Source organism: Brassica napus, unplaced genomic scaffold, assembly GCF_020379485.1.
Source record: "Brassica napus cultivar Da-Ae unplaced genomic scaffold, Da-Ae ScsIHWf_1459;HRSCAF=2050, whole genome shotgun sequence".
NCBI lineage: Eukaryota > Viridiplantae > Streptophyta > Magnoliopsida > Brassicales > Brassicaceae > Brassica > Brassica napus.
In genome coordinates this window covers 486,496-508,256 of record NW_026014872.1, presented here as the reverse complement: position 1 = coordinate 508,256, position 21,761 = coordinate 486,496, and the positions used below count along the sequence as shown (strand labels likewise).

Here is a 21,761-nt window from a genome sequence, read left to right as displayed (position 1 = left end):
AATGTTTTTGCTTCACAGATCACATCTTTTCCAATAATATCCCAACCTAACTGATACAAATGAGTTGTTAAGGCATCAGGTCCCATATTTATATCCTCACATATATATTTCTTGATTGCCTCTGCTATTTTTGTTGCATTCACCTTTTTTTTGTTAATTTTGCATTTATTTCTCTTTAACGAACGGTTTGAAAAATTTCGAAATTGATATTTCACAGTAAAAGAAAAAAATAAAAATTAATAATAACTCTTATCTTATTTTTTTGTTATTGTAAAATTTGCTGTTCTAATTTCAATTAAAATCAGGACGTCCAAAATAATTATTTTGGTTGTGCTGTTTTGGGCTTTTAAAAGCTATAGCAAGATTGTACCATGGTTGGTTATGGGCAATGCAAGAACCTCTTAATCAATCGAACATGGAATATTAAAATTTGAAGAGAGCACTAGAAACATTATGACTCTAAAGCTTTTACTCAGAGTAACAATTATATTTGACAAAGAAATAACATTTTTTTATTAAAATTAATAATTTAAATAAAAATACTTCTAGTAGTCTTACCTTTATACCTTTTTTAATGTAACTTTTGACTGTTCCCAAGATCATGGTTGTGTACAAAGAAGTTATCCATAAGAAAAAAAATCCAGTTTGTAACCTTTTTTAGCAGTATAATTAATCTAACCACACAATGATGGTCTAATGACAGGTGAGTTTTAGATTGATAAGCAATTTAAGTTCAAAGGCCCTTCACAATACTCGATCGTGTGGCAACACAAATATGCGCCTCTTACTTACAATTCATTTCAATACCGGAAAGAGGATATATCTGTGGATTACACTTTTCTTTGGAAATTAAATTGAGCCCTTCAATAAGTTCGAGATACTCTAGATTTAAAAAGTATGTAATCGTTTACATTCGTACAAATCTTCTACTATATAACTATTCTATATAAGTAGATGTTATTTATTTATATTATTCAAAACCCGAAATGCTTTTATTGTACATTAAAAGAAAGAAAATCCATTCAACCATACTTTATACAGAGAGATATCATCAATTGTCAACCTCACAATTTTAATTTGATTTAGTAAAATTGTAATATATAATAATATATGAGGTGTTTTTATTTTTGCTTCAGAAGTCAGAAAAGATTTAGGGTTTTCCATAAAAGAAAGAATTATAAAAAGGAAATTATTCAAAAAAAAGTTGGAATACATGGTTTAGAGATGAATGATGAATCATCCATGATGATCCAAGGGTCATGATCTATCAGTTAAACGAAGCCTTGATACTCTTTCTATCAGAAGGTATATGACTTTCAATCTCATTAATAAGAGATATGACCGAGGAAGTATATTATAGAAAAAAAAGATTGCACCTTTTGACCAATTTGACTGGAAAATCATCTATTTAAACTTAGTCTAGAACAAAGATCATTTCACCACCTCCATAAAATATCTAAGAAATATTATGGCTTATTCTTCTTCTCTTTTTCCTTCTCCATTTTTCTCAACCGATTCTTCTTTATTTGAAGTGGAGGTAACTCGAGACGAGTTTCATTCTTTCCACAAAATCGATAGAGACTTGTTCACTCGCCTCGTCTTTGTTCTAAAACGAGACATGAACCAATCGTCTCAAGTGATTGCGTTTCTCCTCGTGGTCGAGCAACTTCGCTTTGCACGCAACTTGGTCGCGTATCTTGTCTCATCACAAGACATGTTAATCGACGCGGTGGCCAATGAAGTCGGTGTGTGTCTAAGTATCTTATACAACCAAGACTACTCAAGCTTCTTCCTCCTTAACCACAACAACAATGATGAGGTGGTTATTCCTTTTCTCAAAGGTCTAACTGACAGTAATCTCACACTCAGTTACATCAACCAGTACCGCGAAACTATTCTCGTTGGAGTGACAAAGAATTTGAACGATGTCTGCAACCGAGCTTTCGATGATATATACGAGAAGGGCTACAAAGAGCAACTGTTGGCGATAGAGAGGGCAAAACTCATTGAGGAGATGAAGAAGATCCGGTTGGGTGCTCAACAACAAACCCCTACTAGGTTGAGTGTTCAACACCAAACCCCTAGCTGGTGGAATGTTCAACAACAGATCTCTCGTAGGTCGAGTGTTCAACAACGAACCTCTATTAGATCGAGTGTTCGACGATCAACCCCTATAAAGGTGAGTGCTCCACAAGAATGGGTTCCTGCTCCAGATGTTGAAAAAAAAGCAAAGGCGGTCGTGATGGAGACAGAGGGGGCGGACATCAAGGAGGACGAGGAAGAGGTGACGCCGGCAGATGATAGGACGGTGATTCTAAAGTTTTCCAAAGGATATCCAATTTCTGAATCGGAGGTTAGGGTTCACTTCACGAGGGAGTTTGGAGAAGTGATAGAAGCCATTGTGATGCAAGAAGTGCAAGAGAATGAGCAGCCCTTGTTTGCGAGGATGGTGTTGAAGATGGAATATGCGTCGAAGATTGAAGAGATCGTGACTCCAATGAACAAAAACATGTTCACTATTGATGGAAAACATGTTTGGGTTCACAAGTTCTTCGCTGCGCCCTCCTCCTCGCATGTTTGAACGTCTTCTTGAGTCTTATAAGTTGTGTTTTTGCTTCTGAATAAAAAATAGTGTTTGTTCTTTATTATTACATTGTAATTCATTAAAGTGGCAAGGTGGATTACCTATTTTCTAATATATCTTTCGTTTTGAATGTGAATTTTTTTCTATTGGATAATACAATTTTAAAACCTGAAGTGCAGCACCCAAGGAGCAAAAGACCTTTTTTCCTCGGTTGTAAAAGTTCAGAATAAATATTAAAATTAAATGTCTGATATAGGGATAAGTTGGAATATTAATAATTAAATTAGAATCTTAACATTAATGACATTTATAAATTTGATAAAAAATACCACAATATCAGAATTTTTAAAACCTGAAGTGCATCTATTGGACATCTATTGGATAATACAATTTTAAAACCTGAAGTGCAGCACCCAAGGAGCAAAAGACCTTTTTTTCTTGGTTGTAAAAGTTCAGAATGAATATTTAAATTAAATTTCTGATATAGGGATAAGAATTAGAATATTCATAATTAAATTAGAATCTTAACATTAATGACATTTATAAATTTGATAAAAAAATACCACAATATCAGAATTTTTAAGTTTACAAAATGAAAATTTTCTTGGACCAAAGTTTAAAATTAATTACGATAAAATTATATGTAAGGTAACAAACGGCTCTCATAAAATTATGATTATCAAACAAAATTTAGGTTGTATTTATTTCGTGGTACGATACTTTTTTTTATGAAAATAAATTTCAGCATGTAGAAAAAGAGGTACGAACTAAAATGAATCGACAACAAAACTAAACAAACAAATAGTAGCCATTGGAATTATTTTGCAAGGAATTCATTCATTATTAGTGAAAAGTGTAGGATTTTGAAATGTAAAAATGCATGATATAATTCGGCGTATGTAGTTCGTACAGAAGAATAATAAATCAAAGCATGATCAGACGGTTACCAAATATGGTATTTACGATCAAAGCTTGATCTTAACATTCATACAAGAAAAGAATAAACCAAAGCTATTGGATGGTACTATGAAGGCAATGTTATTTCTATAGGAAAAAATAACCGCTGAACTCTAATTAAATCCCACCATTTTGTCTTGTTGCCAAGATAAAAGCATGAATTATGTTTCGTGTTTACCCAAGAATTTTTGATGAACCATATCACTCTGTTCTTGTATTTCAACATGTAAAAACCAATTAACTCTAATTAAAACCCCTTACCAATCCTTAAGTTTTAGTTTCAGCTATGACAATTTGACTTTTGATACAATATGCTACAGATGTTCGGTACAACTTGTAATAGTGTTTGAAGCATGATTGTGAAATGTGTCCAGAGTGCTCTTCTGCTGCATCAGTGGAGTTGACAAAGACAAGAACCAAAGCGAAAATACAAGAAAGAATTACCGCAATCGGTGTATATGTGGAATTAATGGAGAAAGGAGTCTTCGGGTTGAAGAGTGGAGATAAAAGCTTGGGAAGTCCAATGCTGCAACTAATTGCTATTATTTATGAGAACATGCGGTAAAATGAAAGCTCCAGAAACATATATGGAGGATAAACCTTCAATTCATCCTCTTAATGGCAAGAAATATGCTCGTCTTCTACATACCATGCTCAATCAACCAGTGTTCATGGTATTGTGGTTACTCTCAAACACACCACATGAGTGGTGAAGATATTGCTTGGAATTGTCAAAGGTTGGGAATGTAGATAAGTGTGTATATAAGGTAGGAAAAGAACTAAAAATATTCTCACTCTGTTGTAGTATCTGCTAAGGGGGGAAGGGTGGACTAGCCATCTTTTGAAATGATGAGGTCAAGATTCATTTTGGAAAACCCTTCTCTCTATTGTTCAAACATGTATGTAAAAGATGGCAGAAATACTTTCAAACATCGTCAGGCTCATTGGTGAAAACTAATAAAGTTGCTGCTGCTCGAGCTTATGAGCACAAACCTCAACTAATATTTCGGGACTTCAATGATATTAATGGCAATTATGAGAAGGAGTTAGGAGCTATCAGGCATAAGCCTCATTTTTCTTATTTTATCATATGCTATTGTTATCCGGGCTTCATGATTTAAAACAATATAGGGAAGATTTACTTGTATTGGTAATAAATCCAAGTTCAAAATTAAATCTCAGATTTATAGAGCAGTGGCTAATTATGACTGCATTGATATGTAATCATCTGCTTGTATTTATCAACCACCTTGGATTGGTTCTGATAATCGGCCATTATTTATTAGTACTTATTCATTAAAATATAGTGAAGAAAAAAAGTTTAGATATGATAATAGATAGATGCTGCAACACGAAGTAAAACAAAGAAAAAATTGTAAGAATGGGTCGTGAGTAAGTTATCAATTAGGACTATGGGTTATGCCAAGTTTTTATGGGACATTTGCTAAAACCAACCCAAATATTCAAATCAAATGTAAAAGTGTACCCCACTTTCAGTCAAATGCAAAATCAACCTAAAGGAGTAGTGAAAGTACTATTTAACCCTTATGACCAAACAAAAAACAGAAATGTATTTTACGTTTCTATCCTTTGGAAGTTTACACGTAATAAAAGAAGTCTACATATATATAGACTTCCTACGAAGTCTACCTTATAGACTTGTTTTGTCGTCTACACTCTAATTTGATAATTTAATTTTGAAAATGCATAAAAATAATTATTGTGATATTTTTAACTAATCATCAATATAATGGATAATATGAAGTAAATAAATTAAAATTTCATATAATCGAACAATTTTAAATAATATATACTAATTTGGTTATCATGTGTTAGACTATGTTCATACTTTAGAAACAAAAGGTTCTAACATGTTATGTCTTTTAGTAGTTGATTTCATAGGGTTAGATTTTAGATTTTTTTTTTTTGTTTTATTAACTTAAATCTGCATATTAATGTTTAGTTGTTTATATTTTGTATAAATGAGACTTTTTGATTATCAAGCAAAACATTTAGGGTTTGAGATTTGTGGTTTAGGGTTTCGTAGACCTACAATAAAATCTATTTATCTGAAGACGTCTTTTTCAGTCTATATTTTTCAATTTTTTTTACAAAACATCATTATATTTAAACTAAGTTAAGTTCCTTACGAATAAAAAAGTGAAATCATATACTATAACTATTAAAAAATAAATAAATCATATATTAAAATTATTAAAATAATAAAGAATAAACAACAATAATTAAATTATTATAGTAGACTTCCAAAAAGGTCTACTATGTTATAGTAAGATCTACTCCAAAATTTTAATTTTAGTAGACTTCAAACAAAGTCTACAGTATCGTAAATTTTAACCTAGTTACATTTTTGTCTCCCTATATAAACAAAATTTATACAGTCTCTCTCTAAAGTGGCTGCACAAGTTTTTAAAACTCTCTCCTTTCTCTCTAAAACTCTCTCTCTTCTCTCTAAAATTCTCTCAATTGTTTCTAAAACTCTCTCATTATCTCCTTTCTCTCTAAAATTTTCTCAAGTCTTTCTCACAATATTATCTTGTCATTTTAGATATTATGATTCATGGTTTTCATCTTCTCCTTTAAAAAATGTAAGTTTTAGATCTATAGATTTTAAATGTGTATTTTTATGTTATTTATTTCTCACAATATTATCTTTTTTTGGTAGGTATTATCACTCATGGATTTCATCTTCTCCTCTAAAAATGTAAGTTTTAGATTAATAGATTTTAAATATGGATTTACATGTTTATATTCAAATAAATTTATAGATCAAACTCTCTACATTAATTTGCTACTAGTTTACCTTATAAATTCTATTATGTAAAGTATTTTCAGATTTAAAATTATTTTCACATTTCAAAATATATATATTTTTTCAGATCTGAAAATTATCAGACAGTGTAGACTTCTAAAGAAGTTTACTAAAGCTTGCAGACTTCATATGAAGTTTACTAAACCACAAAGTTTAAGCAGACTTCATTGGAAGTCTACAAAAATATGACTTTAATTTTTTTTTATGTTTTTTAATAATTTTATCTTATTTTACAGGTATTTTCTTTCATGGTTGTTCTCTTCTCCTCCTAGAAATGAAAGGTTTACATCTATAGATTTAAAATATGTGTTCTAGTATTGATATTCAAATAAAGTTACATATTAAAATTCATATTAATATGTCTTTAATTTATAACTATTTTGTCTATTAAATCATATTTTTAAAAGTTTTTTAGATTTAAACTTATTTCATATTTTTAATGTATTTATTTTTCAGATCTATTTTTTTATAGAGTAGATTTCATTTGAAATCTACTTAAAACTTACGGCTGGTAGACTTCAAATGAAGTCTACTAGCTTTGACTTTTAAGCATATTTCATTAGAAGTTTACTCAAATATGATTTTAATTTTTATCTTATTTTTCATAATTTTATTTTATTTTGCAGATATTCTTTTCCATTGTTTTCAAATCATCTTCCCAAAAATGTAAGCTTTCCATATATTCATTATAAGATATTTTGTGTTTATAATGAACTATATTTATAGATTCATACATTATCTTTTTGCTTTGTTACAATGATGACAAAAAACCATTTTCGAAATATTTTCCAGAACAAAGTATTTTCAAATTTTCTAAATGCACACTTTTAGATATGAAAATTTTTCATTAGTGTAGACTTCAACTAAAGTCTACTAAACAATAACTTTACGTAGACTTAATATAAAGTCTACTAAAATATGATTTCATTTTTTATCTTATGTTTTTCTCATAACTCTATTTTATTTTGCATGTACTTTTTCCAAGACTTTATTTGAGGCATCAAGATTATGAAAAATCAAACATACTCAAGAATACTTTTTAATATATTGCTCTGTAATAACTTTCATAATAAAATATTAATTTTTAAATAATTTTTTAATGCATAATCTATAAACATTGTATTCATTTTTAGTTGTTTTCACTTGTATGATATTATTATTTTTTTGTTAGATATCAATTTTTTCACAAGATCTAACCAACCAAACAAGTAAAACCACCATAAGCTAAAATAATAACTAACACACATGTGAGAAGAAGAAAATCTATACAAAATTTTCCCAAAAATTGTCAAGAGTAACACTAATCAAAACAATTTGCAATAAGTATCAAGTGTATAATTATAACACATTAAATTGTGAAATTCATCCAAGACCATTAAAATTTTACTAACATACACTGTAAAATAATTAAATCATGAAGAAATATGATGAATAATACACAAATACACTTTTAATAGAATTTACGACGTAGACTTCAACTGCAGTCTACATTTGTAGATTTACAAAAACGTCTACACTTATTATCTAACATATAGTCAATCCAAAAAAATTTAGTGTATTTGGCGCAGGCTTGATACACAAAGGCGTACAAAGTGTATCTTAGATAACTCGATCAAGTTCCGTACTTGTCGATTATTCGTGACAGGCATAAGAGGAGTATTTGCCTATTCGGAGTCATTTGCTTTAAATGATGTTTGGTAAGGAATAGGTTAGCACCATCTTCTCAATTTTGTTGTCCAGATCATAATCTTCTTATGTCATTTCAAGAAATTTACCATGTGTACAGCCATCATGCACAAGGAACATTCTTCATCCTTTTCGAATATTTTGTCACCCAAAATGTCTTTGGTCCATGCTTCACACTCGTTCTAAGTTTCCAACCACATCCTTGAACACGACACTTAGCCACATACAGAGTTTTCGTTGTCTTATATACTGAGAATGTAAATTTATATTCCACAGCCACCGACTTCAGCTTTGAAACAAGCTCAGCATTACTAGCAAAACTATAAACGAAGACTTACAAATACGTCTACAATTATTAGCTAACAACATTGTCAAATCAAATTAATTATACCTTCATAATTATAAAAAAAATTATTTTCAAAATCACTCAAACTATTAGGATTAACTAACACACACTGTCAAATAAAAAAACTAGAAAAAAATTTAATGAATAATACACAAATTTAATACACAAATTCACATTTTTATAGATATTTCTATGCAGACTTAATATTCAGTCTCTGAAGATGTAGACGTTCTTTTCAGTTTACAAACGTAGACTGTCAAATAGGTCTACTCTTTGGGTTAGTTTTTGCAATTGACCATTTTACGGGTTGCTTTCTATAGTTGAATAAAAGTTGTGATTTTGTACATGTAGACTTTCATTTCAGTCTACAATTTAAAAAGGTTACTTTTTGCAATTGACCAGAATTCATCCAAGATTTGACTTTCAGTACTAGACTTCATATGCAGTCTACATGTTTAAATTTTTTTGAAAGAGGTTAGTTTTGCAATTGACCAAGTTTGACTTCCAATCAGTAGATTGAAATGAACGTCTACGGGTGTGTAGACTTCTTGTGAAGTCTACTCTCAGATCCGACGGGTTGGTTTTGCATTTGACCAAAATAAAAAAGTAGACTTTATAAGCAGTCTACATTTTTTTTAAGATAAGAAGACTGCATATGAAGTCTACAATTTAATAAATTTTTGATTGCTTTTTAAACTTTTTGGTCAAACACAAAACTAACCTATTCCACGAAGTCAAAGTTTTGGTCAAATGCAAAACTGACATTTTATAGACTTCGTTGGCAGTCTACATTTTGTAGACTTCCGTTGAAGTTTATTTTGAAAAGTCAAAAGTTTGGTCAAATGAAAACTAACCTCTTTTAGGTAGACGTCTTAGTAAGTCTACCGAAAGTTTTATTTTTGTTGTCAAAGGTAAAGACGGAGACTACTGAGAAGCGTGCGTTAGAAAAAAAATTTATCTAGTCAATTACAAAACTAACCCGTGCGTTGACAAATAGACTGCATCGTAAGTCTCCACAGAGGCGTAGACATACAAAACAGTCTACCGTCGCGACACAGATCTGAAAAAGAACGAAAACCATGTAAATAGTTACATTTTTCCTGTGTAAAGCTCGTTTCCAACCTTTTCAACCGTCCAAACTCCAAATATGAGCAAAATGAAGCATCTTTAACGATTCACTAATGAAGAAATTCGAAAATATGAAGTTTGTGATTATGAAAATGATAGTTATGAGAGTTTTTTAGATGGAAATGTAGAGGAGATGAGAGGAAATGAAGTTTTTTGGGTTAGAATGAGAAAAAAAAGTTGTTGAAAATTGAATACTAGAGCTTTAGAGCTCAAAAAATGGTGGTTCATGGTGGTTGAAAAAGTTGATGATGATGGCATTTTTGTAAATAAGAAGAAATGGTTAGGGTGTATTTGGTTTTTTGTTAATTTCGAAATTAATAAAAAACTAAATAAAAATGGTAATTTTTTAAATAATTGAAAAACATAAGGATAGTATGGAAATTTTATTGATGAATAGTATGGACAAAAAAAAAAAGATTGGTTTTGGGTTTGACTTGAAAATATGGGTTGGTTTTGAAAAACACCCAGTTTTTATTTGCAAAGAGGACAACATACTTTTTTGACCCAATAACAAAGTCTTGTAAAAGTCTCTGCAGACCCTATGGAACACAAATATTCACAGTTTTACCATTTTGATTTTTTTAGAAAGAAAAAATAATAAAAGGTGACCTACTTTATATTTACAATTTTTGTTGTTTGTACTCTCTCTCCCTGATTGTCTTAAGATAAATTATAAAAGAAAAATGCTCTCTCTTTCTTCTTCTTTTTTCTGTTTTCTGTCTACTTCTTTCACAGGGAGGACGATGAGGAGATGAGGTTACATTTTTTGTCTTTGGTTCTTCTGATCAATAGATCAGATTTTTAGTTTCTCTTTGGAGATTTTTTTTTTCATGGCGATTTTGGAGTGTAGTTTCAGTTTAATCAGAACAGATCTCCAATCTTTTTATTTTTTATAAAATTTAAATTATTTTTTAAAACTTTATATATTATTCTAATGAATCAATTAAAATCAATATATCATATAAGGTTAAATATTCAATTTAATAAATATTAATAAATCATAAAATTCACAGAATATCTATAAAATTAGTTTTTTATTTATTTATTTTCTAATTACTAAAAACAAAATTAATTAAAATAATTGTTTGAGCAAATTTTAAATCAATTTTATATTCTGAAGAAACTAATACTAAATAAAATAAAATAAAAATAATTATAGAAAGAAAGAATATTTAGGTAACACAAAAACAAAGGTAAAAGGAAAAATATTTTGTGAGAAAGTGATTAAAAGTGTTTAAAAAAGTAAAGAATAAAAAAAAATTAAAAGTGAAAAATAGTTTAGGTAACACAAAAACAAAGGTAAAGGCAAAAAATATTTCTTGACAAAGTGATTAAAAGTGTTTTATTTTAGTCTAATTTTTAAAAGCAAACTGAATAAAAATGATTGTTTGAGTAAATTTCAAATAAATTATATTTTTGAAGAAACTAACACAAAATAAAAGAAATTATATATAAAAAAGGAATAGTTTAGGTAATTAACACAAAAACAAAGGTAAAAGGGAAAACTATTTGGTGACAATGATCAAAAGTGTTTTTAAAAAAATTGAAAGAAATGAAGAACAGGAGGGGAGGCTCGAACATGAATTGGGCGAGGCACCAATCGTCAAGAATTAGCCGGAAGAACTAACACTTTCACTACGTACATATTTACTCAAAGGATTTATATTATTGAGCATGTGTCACGTGCCACACTTATTAGGTGTGTGAATCCACCCCTACTTACAAGGCTTTAGCGTATTAGGTGTCATGATTGTTAAATATTAGGACTAGATAATCGTGTGAAAGTGTAAGTCTGAGTCCCTGTACTTGTAGGTTTAACATCACATTATCAATGACTGACTTTCCTGTTGCTCACTCTCCCTTTACCCTTTTCGGGTGAGATTGAGTATTAGTTAGTAGTTGGACGTTGAACGCTTTTTTGCTACTTGGTATTTTTATTTTCTTTTAATTTTTTTTTGATTATTCAGTTAATGGAGATGTTATTTAATTATTAATAAAGTGTGATTTAGGATAAATTGAAGATACATGAAAAAGTGTTATTGTAAGTGATCCAACATTCTCTAGAAAGGATGTGATGAGTGTTATATTCTTAAGCGGTGATTTCTGAATGACCCTTTCTTGCATGGCTAACTTTGTGTGTATATATATATATTGATTAGTTTTGCCAGTTCATTTTATTTTTCTCTTCTAATTGGCACTCCTCACTTTGTGTTAATTTTCCTTTTAAGTATTCTTTATCTTGAGCCTGTCTAAAATCTAAAATAGGTCATGTGAAGGAAGAGAAGCCCATCTACAATAAAATGGTTTGTAACAATTTTTAAAAATATAAAATGAGATACAAACTCACAGCCACGAGAAAATAAAGACAACGATAAAAAAATATTTAAAAGAAAAACAAAAGAAAAATATGGTTTGACAGCAAAAAAAAAATATTTTCAAAACTATTGAAATAATCTATAATTTTTAGAAACAACTACAAAATAGAAAAGAAATAAAAAAATTAGATATATTCAGTTAAATAAAAGGAAAGAGGACCACAAATAGTTGAAAATAAAATATATCATAACTAAAATGTATATTATACATATATGTTAAGATTATATTGTATACAGTGAATCATAGATATGTCAAATTTTTATTGATTACTTTTATCAAAGAAAAAAATAATATCCAATTATAGCTTGGTTCATATGGTATCAGTAATTTACTAAAAAGGTACCTTACACTTAGCATATATATCATCTCATAAAAGTATTTGATTTTCTGAATTGTAACAATCTTTATTAACATATAACATTTTTACATTTTTGTAATAGTTAAACATGTGTTCCAATAGTCTGTCATACTCCAAAAAAAAAAAACAAATCGTTTTCGGTTCGGGAATTGTGAAAAATAATCCACAACAATTGTAAATGTAACATAAGAAGAAATGTAAAATATTCTTCTTCTTTTTTGCGAAAATTTAAATATCATATAGATGATTTGAAGATCTTAATTCTTAGGTCAGAGCCACTTCAGAAAATAGAAAAAAAAAAAAACAAGGCGGATCAATAGAATGTTTACTTTGTTTGAATGACTATAAAGTTTTGTTAGGGATAATTCAGACTATGTTAAATTAAAATTATCATTTGAGCGGTAAAACTTTCACAATGCGATTTACACCCATCATTTATATCTTTGATTTTTTATTTGTAACAGTTATTGGTTGGTAAAATATCTAATTATCGTATGGATAAAATGAGATAATGAAATCTTTCTGTTCATTATCTTTAATCTATTAAATTTGTGACCCTCATATATCTGTATAAAACGAACCTATTACATAACGAGAACAATATAGTTTATCTTTAATTTTCACATTCTCTAAACTTTGGGCGGTCGGTATTTTTTTCTCAGTTCTTAAAAATCCCAGTCAGTTATGTCAAATTGTAGCATTGAACAACTGCATGCTTTCTATGTTCAAGAAAGACTGCTTTTCATTAAATTGGTACAAAAATTTTCAAGATCTCTAGCTGAGTCACTTCTTGTCATGGCCACATGGCTTTGGCTTGAAGACTTTGGCTTTGAGCACATCTTCTCAGTCATCATGGCTCTCAACGATCCACTCATTGCAGCTCTTGCTAATGAGGCTGTCTTATGCTTCCGGTGTCTTGAATCCGAAGAACCTCCAAATGGTTTCAGTCAGATCCCTGTGACTGCAGAATTTATGGATATATCTCTTCAAATAATCTACCAAAATCGATACAGTGCCATCACAGGAATCAAAAACTTTTTAACCACTGTTTGCTCAAGAATTTTCTCTGACATCGTTCAACAAGTTCTCCTATCCTCCTACATCACTAGCCACAACCAGCCTCTGTTGGAGATAAACTTGAAAGATAGCTTAGGAAACAAGCTATCATTATCCTAGTTAAGTTATGCTTTAGATAAAGATTGTTTTACTAATGAGATTAGGAAATATATTGATCTATATAAGGAGATGTCAACTTGTGACATAACTTGTGAGTTTGATAGATCATTGTGGGAGCTTAAGTTTTGAGATATTTTCTTAAGCTAATAAGAATTGAGTTATTCTTAATTGATCTTTGAGTTCTATAATTGGTATCAGAGCTTCTAGGATTCGATCCAAGCAGGCAACATATGAGAACAAGGTATGGGTGATATTACGACAACAATGGCAGCTACAAAACCGAAAGATGGAGGTCTTTCAATCAAGTGTCCAATGCTAAATACAACAAACTACACCGTGTGGGCAATTCGGATGAAAGTGCTACTGAAAGTCCATAAGGTGTGGGATGTTATTGAAGATGAATCTGTCGAGGTGGAAAAGAATGATATGGCAACAGCCATACTCTTTCAATCTATACCAGAGACATTAATCTTACAGGTTGGAGAGATGAACACAGCAAAACAAGTGTGGGATGCTATAAAAACACGGCACATGGGAGCCGAACGAGTTCGAGAGGCCCGTCTTCAAACACTAATGGCTGAATTCGACAGGCTCACAATGAAAGAAAGTGAAACCATTGATGATTTCGTAGGAAAACTTTCAGAGATTTCATCAAAGTCAACCGCTGTAGGAGAAAACATTGAAGAGACCAAGCTGGTTAAAAAGTTCCTTAAGTGTCTACCACGGAAGAAGTACATTCATATAGTTGCTTCTTTGGAACAAGTACTTGATCTCAAGACTACTAGCTTCGAGGATATCATTGGACGTTTAAAAACTTATGAAGAACGTGTTGCGGAGCAAGATGAGGACAACACACAAGAAAACCAGAACAAGCTAATGTATGCGAATACAGAAGCACAATCTAACCAGTATCATCAACAAAATCGTGACTCTAATGGCTATTACAGAGGAAGAGGACGTGGTGGCCGCTACTTTAACAGAGGAGGTAGAGGTAGAGGTCGATCTTTTACCGACTTTGACATGACAAAGATAACATGTTACAGATGCGACAAGAATGGCCACTTTGCGTCTCATTGCCCTGATCGCCTACTGAAGTTACAAGAAGCGTCTGAGACTAAAAATGATGATACACGTGAAGCTGAAGAATTGATGGTCCATGAGGTTATCTACCTCAATGAAAAAAACGTAAATCCACAAGAATTTGAGACAAGCTTGGACAAGGACAATATCTGGTATCTAGACAACGGCGCAAGCAACCACATGACCGGGAACCGAACTTACTTCCAATCAATAAACAAAGCTATAACCGGAAAAGTAAGGTTCGGAGATGATTCACGCATTGACATAAAAGGAAAAGGATCGATTATGTTTCATAGCAAAACCGGTGGGAAGAAGATCATATCTGACGTATATTTCATACCAGAATTGCGAAGCAACATTATTAGCTTGGGACAAGCTACAGAAGCAGGTTGTGATGTGAGAATGAAAGATGACTATCTCACTCTGCGAGACAAGGAAGGGAAACTAATAGCAAAAGCTCAGAGATCGAAGAACAGGTTGTATAAAGTAGTCATCGATATAGTTGATACACAATGTCTTCAACTAAACTGTGTAAGCGAAACTGAGAAGTGGCATGCCCGCCTTGGTCATATTGGGCGTGACTCAATGAACGTGATGATCAAGAAAGAGCTAGCTATTGGAATACCGAAGATGAAAGTAGAAAAAGAAACTTGCTCTTCATGTTTACTTGGTAAACAATCAAGGAAAGAGTTCCCTCAAGCCACTACTTATCATGCAACTAAACTATTGGAACTAGTACATGGCGATCTTTGCGGACCAATCACACCTCCTACCCCGTCCAGGTTTCGGTATATATTTGTATTGATTGATGATCACTCTCGATATATGTGGTCAATACTTCTCAAAGATAAGGCTGAGGCATTCGAAAAATTCAAGAGATTCAAAGCTATAGTTGAGAAGGAAACTGGAGCTTCAATCAAAACTTTCAGAACGGACAGAGGTGGGGAATTTACGTCAGGCGAGTTCCAAGTGTTCTGCGAATCCTCAGGGATCGTAAGACATTTAACCGCCCCATACTCGCCACAAAAAAACGGCGTGGTGGAACGGAGAAATAGAACTCTCCTAGGAATGACCAGAAGCATTCTAAAACATATGGAGTTGCCTAACTATCTATGGGGAGAAGCTGTGAGGCATGCGACGTATCTAATTAATAGGGTAGCAAGTCGTGTTATAAGTGTGACGCCATATGAGCTCTTGAAAAACAAACGACCAAACATTGAGCATGTCCGGATATTTGGATGCATTGCATATGCAAAGATCGAACGCTCACACCTCAAGAAACTTGATGATAGATCACGCATGTTAATACATCTTGGCACAGAACCAGGGTCGAAAGCATATAGACTACTCGATCCAGTAAATCGCAAGGTAGTGGTGAGTAGGGATGTGGTTTTTGATGAAACCAAAAGCTGGAACTGGAAAAATTGTATCACGGATCCAGAAGAAACAAGAGAATTTGCTATCTCCTTTGGAGATTTTGGGAACAGAGGTGTCGAAAGAAACAATGAGAAACTTGTGGAGCAAGGTAGCGGAGTAGTAGGAAACGACCAAGCTGATGATGATGATATAGTTAACACACAAGAAGGAGATGAAGGTAACGAAACAGAGGACGAGGAAGAAGAAATAAGCCCGCTGCGAAGGTCCGTAAGGGAAAGGAAGAGACCAGGTTACCTTGATGATTACATATTACTTGCTGAACTTGATGGAGAACGCTTGTTGCTGACACTAAATGATGAGCCATGGAGTTACAGTGAAGCCAGCGAGAAGAAAGTATGGAATGATGCTTGCGAAGATGAGATTAAATCCATCATTAAAAATAAAACGTGGGAACTAGTCGATCTTCCAGCCGGTGCAAAGGCCATAGGACTTAAATGGATCTTTAAGATCAAAAGAAACGCAGACGGAAGCATCAATAAATATAAAGCTAGATTAGTGGCAAAGGGTTATATACAGAGACATGGTGTCGATTTTGATGAAGTATATGCCCCTGTGGCACGAATAGAAACTATAAGACTCCTGATCGCTTTGGCTGCTTCAAGAGGATGGGAAGTGCATCACTTAGACGTCAAGACAGCGTTTCTGCATGGTGATTTAAAGGAAGATGTGTACGTTGCTCAACCGGAGGGTTTCATTGAAGAAGGCAAGGAGGGCAAGGTGTACAAGCTACACAAAGCTCTGTATGGACTACGCCAAGCTCCGAGGGCTTGGAATGAAAAGCTTAATAAGGTTCTTGGAGAGTTAAACTTTGTCAAGTGCACAAAGGAACCAGCACTTTATCAACGACAGTATAAGGACCAATACCTTCTTGTTGCAGTATACGTAGATGATCTCCTTGTTGCTGGCTCAAATATAGGTCTCGTGGAAGAGTTTAAACGAGGGATGTCAAGTAAATTTGAAATGAGTGACTTAGGACGGCTTACATATTATCTAGGAATAGAGGTTGTGCAGCATAAAGATGGGATCACTTTATGTCAAGAGAGATATGCGAAGAAGATTCTTCAAGAAACAGGGATGGCAGACTGCAATCCAGTTCACGCTCCTATGGAGCCTAGCCTAAAGATGTCGAAGTCTCAAGGGGAAGCAGGCATAGATGAAAAGGAGTATAGAAGAAACATCGGGTGTCTTAGATACCTGCTTCACACACGTCCAGATATGTCGTTCAGTGTCGGAGTTCTTAGCAGGTACATGCAGTCTCCTAAGCAATCTCATGGCGCTGCATTGAAACAAGTTCTACGGTACTTACAAGGCACTCTTGCACACGGACTGGTGTTTCAGCGAGACACAAGCAACACAAAGCTAGTTGGATACTCGGATAGCAGTCACAACGTTGATGAGGATGATGGACGATCAACTACTGGTCATATATTCTACTACTCTGGAAGTCCCATTACGTGGTGTTCTACCAAGCAAGAGACAGTTGCATTGTCCTCTTGTGAGGCTGAATTCATGGCGGCAACAGAGGCAGCAAAACAGGCTATTTGGTTACAAGATCTTCTTGAAGAGATAGTTGGAGCAATGAGTGAGAAAGTGATGATTCGTATTGATAACAAGTCAGCTATTGCGCTTACTAAGAATCCTGTCTTTCATGGACGAAGTAAGCACATCCATCGTCGCTACCACTTCATTAGGGAATGTGTTGAGAACGAGTTGATAGACGTTAAGCATGTTCCCGGGATAGAGCAGAGAGCAGACATCTTGACAAAGGCGCTTGCAAGGTTGAAGTTTAAAGAGATGAGAGAGCTAGTTGGAGTTAAAGATTTGTCAAAAATGGATTTCAAGTTTAAGGGGGAGATTGTTGGAGATAAACTTGAAAGATAGCTTAGGAAACAAGCTATCATTATCCTAGTTAAGTTATGCTTTAGATAAAGATTGTTTTACTAATGAGATTAGGAAATATATTGATCTATATAAGGAGATGTCAACTTGTGACATAACTTGTGAGTTTGATAGATCATTGTGGGAGCTTAAGTTTTGAGATATTTTCTTAAGCTAATAAGAATTGAGTTATTCTTAATTGATCTTTGAGTTCTATAGCCTCTCATCATCCCCGGGTTCCCGCATCCAACTTTTGGGAGCATCAACGTGATGCCTAGTGTTGCTTCCTTGGATAATTTCTCCAGCAGAAATTTATTCCCTATCCCTAGTGGTATATGGGGCTGGAATGCTAGTTGCATCGCAACTGAAAACGACCGGACCCTTTTTCTAACGTTTTCTCGTGGAATCCCAGTATCCGAAGCGGAAGTGAGGCTGGTATTCACAGAAAAATATGGAGAAAACTGTGTTAAGGGCGTTCACATACCTAAGTACGGTGGAAACTTACCCAATGAGAACTTGAATAGTAATCAGGATGTTCAACAACAATCACTATATGCGAGGCTGGTCTTGGATTCAGTCGTTACTGTAGATCGTATACTTATGGGCGAGAGTAAACAAAAGTTTTACATCGACGGGAAGCCTATTTGGGCTCGTAAATTTAAAAATAGATACAGAAAATAAAAAAATGCCTATGTAACTTGTTCAAGTGACAATATTATTATCTTCTCTTTCTTTTTTTCTGATGCTAAATCTCTTATCTTATGTCATAAATAATCATATTGTTGGATATGCTGACAAAAAAAAATAGTTGTCTTGGATATCTTTCTTTCCTGTCTAATCGAAATATTTTGATTGGGAATAATGGACTACCCTCTAAATAAACATAACTCCAGTCTAAAGGCTAGATGTTACAACTTACAACCTTCTCTCCAATAAACCGATTACCCCGAAGAGAAAAAGTGATCTAACAAAGGAATGACACAAATAAACCATAAAATAGAGGTTTTAACCTTCTCTCTAGATCTATCCATTTGTTATTGACTGTTTGTCGACTCCGGCTGCTTCCATAGAGCTGTAGTCGCTCTTTGTCTTTTTATCTAGATATTTCGCTTTTGCTCTCGTTTTACTCTACATGTGGATTTCCAGACCTTCGATCTTGCTTTGCCCCTTCCAGAAGGAACAAGAGTTTTAGCTAATCTTGCTGTGTGTTAATCGTTCTTCTCCTATTAATCTTTCTAGTCAGCGTGGGTTGGGTTTACTACCCTTCAGATCTATTTATTTCCAAGATACATAATGATGGATTGAATGATTTGCATGTTGATATTAATCTCTCTTAATTTGGCTCATATTTGGTTTCGATCTTCATCCTTGTCAAGTTCTCGATCAACTTTGAACCTGTTTATGAGTGGTTTCGGTCCTTGTGGTTTATCTTATGATTTGATCGAGATCTACAGTCTGTCGTGCTTCAATTTTGCGTTTTAAGTCGGTTTTTCTCTGTCTGCGCATTTCTGGTTGATGACTTATGAACTAAAAGTGGTTCTGTCTCCTAGAGTATGAAGCTTTAGTCTCTTATTCTCTTGGGATATTCACTATAGGAGGATTCCCTCGTCTTGTCTCTATCAAAAAGCTCTAAAGAAAATCTTCATGACTTGTTTTATTTGAAACACTTTTTTTTTTGAAACACAATCTTCATGCCTTGTTGTTATTGATTTTTGTTGGGTTTTTTTATCTGTTCCTTGCTTCTGCCAGTTTGGATCTGTTAGTTTAGATTATGTGCTTGTTCTATGTTTCCATATTTTCCCATTTTTGGACTTTCGTCTCTGAAGACCTTTGTGTTGGTTTGTCGGCTCTTGATTACCAGAGTTCATTGAAATTGTAAGATTTTGTAACTGTTCTTGTTGAATATAATCCTTCTTTTATTGTTAAAACATCCTCAGTAATGAACACTGGGCCAAAGAGGATGACACTCATTGCAGTCTCTCGAAATACTTTTCAATGAGTTGGATACCTCTCTTCTCTGATTGCAAAAATAGTCCACATCGAATGTAAATGTAAAAAATGAAATATAAAGTGTTCATATTTTTTTAATGATGCCGAGGTTTTGGGTTTGTAAGCTCGTGTACCTTTCTAGACAAAAACTAAACCTATATTAAATTAATTCTCTTTTGGAGGTATACCGTTCACGTTAGGATTTAATTCAAATTCTGATATCTTTAATTTTTTATTTATAATTATTTCTTAAAATTATTATAAAATATCTAGTATAATATGTGGTTTGTCTTTTATTTTAAAAATTTGTGATCCTCATATCCATATATGTGAAACAAACATATTAGATAGCGATCACATTATTGTGTCCGGATTTTGCGTGGTAAGTACTATACACTAAGTTTGCCATTTCGAGCTAGTGATATAGATACCCCTTCATATATATGTATGGACTAGTTTATCTGCAGTGAGGCCTCTGCTGTTGTTGGAGATTTGGCAAAATATCTATTTAGGTTATGATGTAAGAGCATGGAAGGATCCACGGATTCCAACTTCAACTTCACCTGCAAGGTCGGCTAGGCCAAATGTCCTAGTAGCACATCTCATAATTAAGTTAGTGATTTAGTTAATGAAGAATCAATGGAATGGGACGTTGTGATTCTTGATAACTTTGTAGCACAAGAAATATACCATTGGTTAGAAGCTTGGACATAATCTGATCTTTACATCATGATACTTATTGTTGAATTTTTACCAAGAGTGGTATGTAAACTGTTAAGTCAGGAAACTTGATGGACATACATATACTTAAGGCTGAAGAATATGTTGTTTACGTAAAACCAAGCATCGCGAAACTCCAGCATAGGTGGGGGAGGATATCACAGTTCATTTTGAAGACCCAAAAACGTCCATGATGAGGAGCCATATATCGGGCAAAGCCAAAGGAGATTCAAGCTCATTTTTACTTAGTTTTCTTATGTATGAAGTACTTATGTAAAATATCTAAGTATTAAATATTATAAAAAGTGTGTGAAAATATGTAGAGTACTTAGGAGCGAAATTGCTTAAGGGAGGCTATTTAACCACTAAGTAACTTCATAGATAGGAAAAGATCCGAGTTGTTAGATCGGTTCATTCTCGACCGTCCATTAAGAAAGTGGGATGTGTATATAAAGGGCTGAAGCCTCATTGTAAGGTTCATTCACCAAGTTATAAAATAAATACTTCCTTAAGCTCTAATTTCTCTCTAAATTGTCCCTACTCTCTCTCTATGTACTGATCGAGTTATAGGAGTTAGGCTGACTTAGCAAACACTAGGATGAAAAGGTGCTAAAACTGCACTTTCTGGCTAAGTAAAGAATCAGTCCGTGACAACATGTCCCCTTAGGTCTTCACCTACGTCCGCCCCTGGACTCAAGGTCCCCCTCTCAAATAACCACTCTTGTTTCCATCAGTTTTTGAAGCAATCATACATAGTTTTAATTTTTTCCTCTTATTCTTTTTGTCGGCTATTTTTTCTCTTAACAAAAATCTTTTTGTTATATATAAGTTATATACCTGTCTGGACGAACAGGTGATGAAATCTTTTTTTTTTTTGATCAAAAAAAAAAATAAATCTTTGTTATATATATAAGTTTAATTTTTAACTGAATAAACAATTATTTATTTGAATTTATATTTGTGTTAATGGAAGTATTAATAATTTTAGTTTAAAATATAGATTTTTTTTAGATATAAGAAAACTATGCAGAAGTTTAAAGATCAATTGGTAAATAAAAATGATTTTTTTCAAATATGACTCAAAAATTGAAGTGAGACACAAAACTAACCATTGTTTTTTTTGGAACTTTGACTTGCCTCTTTCACCCCTAAAGTACATATTATTCATGAAAATTTCATCACCTGTTTTTTTTCGAAAATGCATATTTTACTATAT

General features: G+C 32.8%; 2 protein-coding genes and 1 long non-coding RNA gene across 3 annotated transcripts; all 3 read left to right on the top strand.

The window, feature by feature from the left end:
• Positions 1-1,468: 1,468 nt before the first annotated feature.
• On the top strand, positions 1,469-2,581 carry LOC106366672. Its single transcript, XM_013806336.2, has one exon. It carries the CDS (start codon positions 1,469-1,471, stop codon positions 2,579-2,581), a length of 1,113 nt encoding a protein of 370 aa, XP_013661790.2.
• Positions 2,582-13,060: 10,479 nt separating this feature from the next.
• Positions 13,061-13,441, top strand: LOC125597420. Its single transcript, XM_048772155.1, has one exon. It carries the CDS (start codon positions 13,061-13,063, stop codon positions 13,439-13,441), a length of 381 nt encoding a protein of 126 aa, XP_048628112.1.
• A 5,109-nt stretch (positions 13,442-18,550) lies between these two features.
• Positions 18,551-20,863, top strand: LOC125597439. The gene is made up of 2 exons (XR_007331701.1): positions 18,551-20,520; positions 20,609-20,863. It is a non-coding gene; the product is annotated as an uncharacterized LOC125597439 (long non-coding RNA).
• Positions 20,864-21,761: the final 898 nt, after the last annotated feature.

Coding starts and splice junctions, on each gene's coding strand:
- LOC106366672 (XM_013806336.2), top strand. CDS start 1,469: ATGGCTTATTCTTCTTCTCTTTTTCCTTCTCCATTTTTCTCAACCGAT.
- LOC125597420 (XM_048772155.1), top strand. CDS start 13,061: ATGGCCACATGGCTTTGGCTTGAAGACTTTGGCTTTGAGCACATCTTC.